The sequence below is a fragment of the Hipposideros armiger genome, unplaced genomic scaffold, assembly GCF_001890085.2.
Source record: "Hipposideros armiger isolate ML-2016 unplaced genomic scaffold, ASM189008v1 scaffold_122, whole genome shotgun sequence".
Classification (NCBI taxonomy): Eukaryota; Metazoa; Chordata; class Mammalia; order Chiroptera; family Hipposideridae; genus Hipposideros; species Hipposideros armiger.
In genome coordinates, this window is record NW_017731472.1 from 1916452 (window position 1) to 1925076 (window position 8625).

At 44.0% G+C, this 8625-nt stretch overlaps 1 protein-coding gene across 1 annotated transcript; it reads right to left on the minus strand.

Annotated features, from left to right (window-relative positions):
- Nucleotides 1-1949: 1949 nt before the first annotated feature.
- Nucleotides 1950-8153, minus strand: PLK2 (polo like kinase 2). Its single transcript, XM_019648200.1, has 14 exons — nt 7657-8153; nt 6964-7071; nt 6699-6815; nt 6376-6505; nt 6005-6092; nt 5437-5532; nt 5130-5328; nt 4895-5042; nt 4456-4553; nt 4015-4144; nt 3515-3755; nt 3260-3389; nt 2889-2999; nt 1950-2755 (listed from the first exon to the last, which is right to left on the minus strand). Exons 1-14 carry the CDS (start codon nt 7924-7926, stop codon nt 2564-2566), a joined length of 2058 nt encoding a protein of 685 aa, XP_019503745.1. The 5' UTR covers nt 7927-8153; the 3' UTR covers nt 1950-2563.
- Nucleotides 8154-8625: the final 472 nt, after the last annotated feature.

The following is an 8625-nucleotide window of genomic DNA, read 5'->3' on the forward strand; positions in this document are numbered from 1 at the left end:
ATTAACATCAACTGTCTGAGTCCCTCCTTAATCTACTGTCATTGATTAATTCACTTAATATTTGGCAGCCTCAGCCGGGTCTGGTACCCAGGGATGGGGATACTGAAATGAACCAGGTGGGCCTAAGGAGATACTGCTTGTCATACTCTTTGTAGCTTCCTTTTCAGGAAGTCCTTTCTCACCTGGATCAAAACATTAATCTCTTTACTTGTTTGGGTTGTCTTTCTCCACCTTCTTCCCCACTCATCTTGCCTAGGCCTCCAGAATGAGTTCTATGAAACTGAAGTACTAGGTCACTTCCTTCCTTCAAATCTTTCGGTTTCCACACATAACCTTCTACAGCCTAAATGCCTTGGGATGACAGATAAGAGTCCTCCTGTCTGTTTCTTCCAGCCTGCACATGCCAGACTTGTATATCCACTTCTACTGTGAACTCTTTCACCCTCAGGCATCTGTACATGTAATTCCCATTGCTTATTATACCCTTTCCCATTTCGTGCTTTTTAACCCCCACTCATCTTTCAAGCCCAGTAAGAAATAATTTCCTCCTCTGGAATCTATTCTGTGTGTCCACCCCATGCCTGGGTCTCTTTCCTCATGATTCCTATTCTCAGGTTCCAAGAACACCTAGGGTATATTTTTATCATAACATCACAGCACTTATCAGACTAATAAGCAAATGCACCATCTCCTCCACTTCAGTCACTTCCTGGAGGGCAGGGAGAGGCACAGGTTTGCTCTATGATCCCAGGGCCAGCCAGATCCTCAATATTTCCAAGAATGGATGAGTGCAGCTTTTGAAGCTGTGAAGTAATATACAGCCTCACAATGTGAAACTCAAAATGAAAGAACATGTTTTACTACTTGCAAACTCCTCTATTTCTTCTTCTCACCCCGTAAGAATAAAAATCGGTTCTACTTTTGCACACCCAACTATTTAATTATCCAGTTTTGTTCAGCTATTACTTTAAAGCCATTTAACAAAGACTCATGTTATATGTGGCCAGCGGGAGTTAACCTAGGACCTGTGGACTATCCACTACAAATTCTCCAGGTTTGATTTTTATTAAACATACCAGGGGCAGAGTTTGTAATAATTTTAGAGAAATATAGAAGTACAATCACCATCTCTGCAATACACTGTAGAGCACCCCAGTGTAAATAGAGCCCAATACACGTGAGTGCTGCTTTTCTCAGGAAAGTATTTTCCTTATAGTAGGATTACAATTGAACAAACAAGTATTTGCATCTTATACAGGTCACTATAAGTTCAGAGTAACAGGATGAGCAACTTTTGACACTCATCAAAGAGTAGGTCCTGCTGGAAGAGGAAAACCTGAGGTTTGCCTGTTGGATAATTTGATAGTTTAAAACCATAGCTTGGTTCCCATACCATGCCTCACCTGCCGTGTACCAAAAGGAAAATAAGATGAGTTATTTACAAAGCACTTCCCACAGCTGGAATGATTTGCAAGCACTGCCAGTGGCACTGGAAGTGTTTCGGCACGTTTAAGCTGAGTAATACATTTAGGTGGTACGAGTATTATAAAGCAGAGTTTTGCCCACATTAACATAAACTTCCTGTACCTGACACTTAATAGCAGAGGTCTGTTTACACAGGATTACACTAGCTTTCAGCTGCAAGCTAAACAAGTTTTGAGGAAATACTCCAGAGAGAAATTGGTTTTAGGTTTACTAGGAGACCCATATTTTGTGATTAACAATGTTATTTATGTTATGCTGTTCTCTTTTCAAGCTAGATCTACCCAGGGAGTTTATGGTTTTATTTCCAGTATTAAATATTGACTTCCTAGAAACTATTATTGGAAAAATTAAAGCTGTAACTGTATAGCATGCTTCTGTACTCAGTGTAATGCCAGAGTGCTGAGAATCCATGACCAAAGAAAGGTGGGGTGCGGCGATGCACTATACCAAACACAGACCACTGCTTTTGCTTTTCCAGACTCTTTATTTATTGCCAACAGTTTAAAATGGTCAACATAAAAAACAAAACAAACAAAAAAACATTTTGATAATAAATACTGCTCTTTGGGCTGCAATAAATAAAAAGTTTATTAACAAGGAATGCACTTTTCCAGCCACAAGTGTCTTCAAAAATTAACCAAAAAAAATTATATATGGCCATAGTTCACAGTTAAGCAGCCAAAAGCTGCTTCGATTACAGGCTTTAAACAACTCGGGAGCTTCCTCCCTTCTCCCTCCTCTTCAGGGAGTATATTCACAGTTCCGAGTCCTCTGTCTAAAATGCTCTCAACAGAGAGAGAGAAGAGTCAATGCACCTTTCTGTGAAATTGTCTGAAAAACCTTTTAAAACAGGTACGTCAAGGAAAACTGCATTCAGGTTCACTCTCAGATCGTCCAAAGTCAAGAACTGCACACCTCGGCCTGGTCTGGCTCCACCCAGTCCCACAGGTCACAGAGGAGTTGTTTTCGTACCACCACCTGTCCATCTTCTTCAACATGCTGTAGATCGCTCTACCGGCTTCCCTGTAGATCTCACAGTGGAAAAGAGGAGTCCCATAGGGTCCATTCAGAAAGTCTTTTAGTTACATCTCTGTAAGAGCATGTTCAGGGCATATTCCATTCGAGTTTTTAATTCTAACGAACAGCCAGACATCAGCAGAGTTGTCAGTCTAAACGTTGTAGATATCCTGTCCTCATTGATGTACGTAAGAAGGTATTCTTCATTTTGGCTACAGATGATTATTTTTGTATGGTCGTGGTAGAAATTCACCTTTAAAAAGTAGACGCAGATATTAGATCTCTCTAAATATGACGAATTACAAAAATTTAGTCAACGGCTAAATTGGCTAGGTGAAATGAATTTTTAGGACCTACACATGCAATTTATTGAAGGGTTTATTTACCTGAAAGGTGCCATCATTGAAGAGCATCATTAAGGCCTTATCAGATTTTAGCCACTGAAGGAGGTAGAGCCGAGGTCTTCGAATATCAGTAACACTAGGCAGATCTCCACCCTGGAAGAGATTGGGAGAGTTAGTGACTAGAAAAATTTTGCAATGTGCGCTCAATTCTTCTAAAAGCGAATGCCTCTCCAACTTAGGCAAGCGTCAGAATGGCCCAGAGGTTCCTGGCCCCACTACCCAGAGATTCTGGTTCAGTACATGGAGGGGAGGACATGAGAATCTGCACTTCTAACAAGCTTTGAGGCTACACAGATGCTACTGGTCTGTGGACCACCCTTCAAATATCACTGCTCAAGAGCCACACCACTTACATCCATCAGGTTCTCCTCCATGTAATGAGAGAAGTATTTCAGCACCGTCACTTGACTAATGAATTGTTCGGGGGCATCTGTTGCTGGGAAAACAGAGCATTGTCCAAGCTCTGCGTAATAGTGAACTGTTCTAAAAAACAGGAACAGTAGGGAGAGAAGAGAAAAAAAAAAATGGAAGGAATTAGTCACTGTTTTCAGATTTCTTCAGGGAACGACTAAAGAACTGACAGGACTTCATTAATTAGACACACTTACTTCTTGTCTGGGAGGAGGCTCATATGAGCACCATTGTTGAAAAGGACACCTACAGTGTGGTCTGAGAGCTGGTACCCAAAGCCGTACTTGTTGGAGTAATCGACCCATTTGGTGACCCACTGAAAGGAAGAGCTCAGCTGTTCTTTGGGAATGCAGTCGGCTTCTGGCATGTTTTCTAGACATCCTCGAAGGACTCTTGCCACTGTGTCTGCAACACTGCCCATGGTACTGTCTTCAAGGCCTGAAAAAGTCAGAGAAAGTTGAAGAATAATTAAAAACAACAAAAAACCACCTTAGGCTTTGGTAGATGCTAAGTTTCCCTTCACTAATTCTAAGGACATACGTAGAACTCAAAATTGTTCCTTGTCCTTTTCAATTCCTCTACTTCTGTTTCCTCTATGTTATATTAGTTACTTCAATATAGAAGTACTTTAGTTCCTTAGTATTGGGCACTGGCATTTATAGTTTCATTACTGAAAATGTTGTTGACAACCACTTACACTCACTGCTACTGCTGCAGCTGCCAAGAGTCCCTCTGACTATCATCCGAATGGCATCGCCAATCTGCTGCTTGTTCTCTACTGCGGGTGTTCCAGATCTGGCAACTGTAGTGCTAGGTGGCTGGAGCTCCTAGGAAAGAGAAGTCAAGCAATGAGTGAAGCATCTAAAATTCATTGAAGGTTGAGAATTCTAGGTTAAGATGAGATTGTGGCAATTGCTGAGAAAGCTGATCAAGAAGCAATGGACACAAGCCAGGAAAAAGATATTGCAGTAACTCAATTGCATGCATTGCTAAACTAAGACAAAAATCTTCCCTTTTAAAGGATTGGAAGAAAATTAATACAACACGATTGCACCATGATAGTCATAGTCCAAGTGATAGATAACAAAGAATGAAAATGATATACAGCATTTATATCTATTTTGCTCTTTCGGCATACCTCATCCGTCCTATGTTTGTTGGGTTGCTGAGTTATTGATGTCTTTTTCAAATCATGCCTAAGCTTGTAAATTTCTTCATCTTCTTTAGAAATTCTATCTGTGAATCAAGGAAAAGAATTATGAGTGTTATTATATCTTAACGATGCAGAACAGAGCTAGCAATATTTCCTTCTTTTGAATTAATAACCAGCTATGAGTATCCAAGGCAAAAACAGCATTTTTATCATTGCCATCAGTTGGAGTTATGCAAGAAGGATACTTTAATGTATATGACACAAAAAGCTATTAGCCACAATTCGCACATGGATTTATTATGCTATAAAAGTTCAACAGTATATGAACATACTTGTCTAAATTATGCTAATGTAAGTCTCTTTTAACTAACTTCTCAAATTTAAATATTGGATACAGAAGAGCCAGAGACATTTTATAACTTACTGTGTGTGTCAATATATCTTGCTTTGTCTTTTTTGCCACCAAAAAGAGCAGCAGCTGCTTTCTTAAAGAAATTCTTCGCTGGGCTTGACAAGTGGAAATCTGGAACTGTATGACAACAGCTAGAAGAAAGTTTGTCTGGAGTGAAGCCCTGTGGAGTATCAGAAAAGATTTTTAGTAAGCTGCTGGGCAATTGGGATCAATAGGTATAATAAAAGGACTCAAGAAACACACCAACCTGCAAAAAAAATTCATGTCGAATGATGTCATCCAAACTGGGACGATCCTCTGGGTTTTTGGACAACATGCTAGCTATTAAGTGCTTAGCAGGAGCCAGCAATGAGGACGGCATTGTATACCTTGCTTCTCTTATGCACCTATAAGTTTCTTTCAGATTTGTAGTTTCAAATGGGGGTCTTCCTAGTAACATTGTATACCTGTGTGAAAGGAAACACTTCTTTAGTAATGGTCATAAAGCAACTCTTTTCAGGTGCTAAAATCTAAAACCAAATTTGCTTTTTGATAATTTTGGAGTATTTACTTACATTACACAGCCTAAAGCCCAAATGTCTGATTCACAGCCATGTCCTTGCTTGTTGAGGACTTCAGGGGAGAGATAATTTGGGGTACCACATATTGTCCTAGAAAGACAAAATATGAAGATCTCATTAGGAACTATTCTAGTGTTTAAACTTAGTTCTCTGTATAAAACCTTGAAAGTACTATGTTGAATTTTTATTTGGAAACATTTGACTTTTTTTTTTTTTGGCATTTGAACAATTGACATTTGACCAAGTGATTTTATTTTAGTGCATGCACAATTTTTTCAGCCAATATGACAGTGTTTTTAATCAACTGAGACCATGTACAGCATGACCTTTTTATACATATCAGGCAAACATTAGACAGATTTCTTTCATAATCAACTTATAGGCAGGCATAAGGTACTCTGGCCTGGTCAATAGGGGCACTTAGTAAGTGTTTTCTTTAGTTAACATTGTGGCTTATGAATTTCAGCATCAATTTACCTTCTCTGAAACATTAACTGGCAAATAATAAGGGCACATTTGATCTGCACAAAACCCTAGTAGGATGTACTGTTCTGACTCTTACCTCCTTCTGTGTTCCAAGGGTTCCAGCCTGGCTGCCAAACCGAAGTCCCCGACTTTTAGTTCCATGGCTTCATTAATAAAAAAGTTCCCTAGGTGATAAACAAAACAAAACTGAATCCCTTTGAAAAGATGTTCTAACCAAGTACATGCACATCAGTTTTGGAGGCAGGCAGCCAGTGGTTTAATATTCAAGTCACCCATTCAAAAGCAAGAAAGATTGCAGGCTAGATCCCAATTAAGAACATACGCGCGCGCGCGCACACGCACACACACACACACACACACACACACACACACACACACAAACCCACGAAGAGACAGAAGAAAAGAACACCTCTAACCCAAAAGTCAGCGTTTGGAGTAAGGGCTTACCTAGTTTGAGATCTCTGTGCAAGATTTCTTGTTCATGAAGGTACTTCAGTCCAGACACGATCTGCCTGAGGTAGTATCGGACTTCCGGTTCTGTCAACACCTTTCTTGCTTTCAAGATATGAGCCATGGACTAGGAAGAGAAGGAAAAAAGAGAATCAGTCAAAGTTCTCAAAATCAGTAGTTTCCTTTTGCAGGGTGAGTGATGAAAGTTAATGTTGCAGTATAATAATTACCTCCACAACTAAAATCCCAGGTTAAATGCAATTTGAATACCATCTCAGTTTGGGGGAAGTAAATGTACTCAAATAGGAATTAACACTTACCCTTCTACTGCAGTATTCCAAGAGAATGTAAATGTTTTCTTTGTCCTCAAAGTAGTGGTAAAACTGCACTACATGCTTATGATGGAGAATTCTGTGAAGCTCTATTTCTTTGTCGATCTAAAAGAAAAGGCAAGATAAAGATAAGGCTTATTAGCCTCCCTTCACCCCTGAAAAGCCAGTTGCTTACACATGCAGAAGACATTTTTCCTAACAGGGAAGGGCCACCCTGCACAAAGAAAATACTTTACTCAACAGTCATACACACCTTTTCTCTTTGATGAGGTTTAGCTACTCTGCTGTGAGGAATAATTTTTGCAGCATAGACTTTGTTGTTTGTCAAATCTGTCATCTCATAACATTTTGCAAAGCCACCCTGAAAGGAAACAAAGCCGAGAAGGGGTTGAATATGGCAGAAAAATAAACGGCAGATATTTTTTTTAATACATAAATATACGGAAAAAAGGCAAAAATAGGGGGGTGGGGTGGACAGAGGGATGCGGTTTACTTTTTAAGAGCTCCTTCATGAAAGGAAAAAAATTCCTGAAAATACTAAAACAGTTTCCTTCTCCCTTTACAAAGAGGAGCTTTAGGGAGGGGTTCGGGGATCGGGAGGTGGGAAGTAATGTCTGAAGGGACTTGTCAAGAAAATTCTCTAGGGAACAGGTGGAGGGAGAAGGGTCTGGTGTAGAAAGCCCTCGTTTCTGGCTTCAAGATCAATTTCTTTGAGCTGCGGGAGGCAAACAGAGCCGCCGGGGAGTAAGGATGTAAAGCCAATCCGGCGCTGTCACAGCGCACAAAAGCCGTAGGAGGGCAGGTGAGCAGCCCACGCCGTGCCGGGGTCGGTCCCCCCCAGACACCGAGAAGCGGCGGGCGCGTAGACTCCGGGTTCAGCCCGGCTCGGGGAACGCCCGGGCAGACCTCCCTCCCGCCTGGCGGCCGGGCGCCCGTCGCTCTTCACCTTTCCCAGCACTTTGCCCCGGCAGTAGCGCTTCCCCGTCGTGGGGTCGACGATAATCCGCGAGATCTCGGCCCCCGAGTGCGAGTGGTGGTGATGGTGGTGCGGGGCCGCCGGCTGCACCTGCGCCTGGGGCTGCGGGGGCTGCGGCTCCTCGGGGGTCGGCTGCGGCCGCTTCTTCTTCGAGTCCGCGCCGCAAGCCTTGCCTAGTGCCTGCTCGCACATCTTGGTGCTAGCGGCCGGCTGGTAGGTGATAGTCCGTAAGAGCTCCATCGTCGCCTGGCCGCCTGCAGCCGCTTCCGAGGCGCGGACTCACGTCCGAGCTGGCCCTAGCCTTCGAGCCCCAGCCGCTTCCAAACACTCACGCCCGATCCTTCGTCCACTTGTGCGAGTGCGAACGCCGGGCGAAGTCTTATATACGGGCTGGGAAGGGGGCGGAGACTCGAAACGGGATGCGACGTCACTGGCGACGCCCCGCCCACCGGCCGCGCGAGCCGGCGGGCCTGAGCAGGCGGCGGAGGGCGGCGCAGCCGGTGTGCTAGCCGCGTGGGGCGCTCGCTGCGAGGGGCAGCTTGGCAGAAGCGCCCCTCAGTTGCCGGGACAGCCACCCATTCTTAGAACGCTCCGAACTTTGGGGTTTGAAATAGAAACCCGAGGGCCGACGCCTGGCCCCACCCCGCCTTCACTCTCCCGGTGGCCTGGCTGTGCTTTGGTGGCAGCCCGGCGGGGGGCTTCTGCACGCGCAAGTCCCTTCCCCCGCACAGTCCTTCCTGACCTCCCCACCTGACGCCTTTAGTGTCAAAGTGTGAGTGTACCGGGAGTCCAATGCACGGGCACGTGAGGCCTCGCCCCGGCCGGCTGGAGAGCTGCGGTGCTGCCGCCCGCCGCCCGGCGCTGCTGCCCCCGTTACCCCACGAGTCACCGTCTAGATGGGGCACTGCGGGGAGGCGACGCCGGCGAAAGGCAAGGGTC

Excerpts from the sequence above, each read along its gene's own strand:
- PLK2 (XM_019648200.1), bottom strand. The coding sequence starts at position 7,926 with ATGGAGCTCTTACGGACTATCACCTACCAGCCGGCCGCTAGCACCAAG. Across the intron at positions 7,072-7,656 it reads GGGGCAAAGTGCTGGGAAAG|GGTGGCTTTGCAAAATGTTA; the intron begins GTGAAGAGCGAC and ends GTTTCCTTTCAG. Across the intron at positions 6,816-6,963 it reads AACCTCATCAAAGAGAAAAG|ATCGACAAAGAAATAGAGCT; the intron begins GTGTGTATGACT and ends CTTTTCTTTTAG.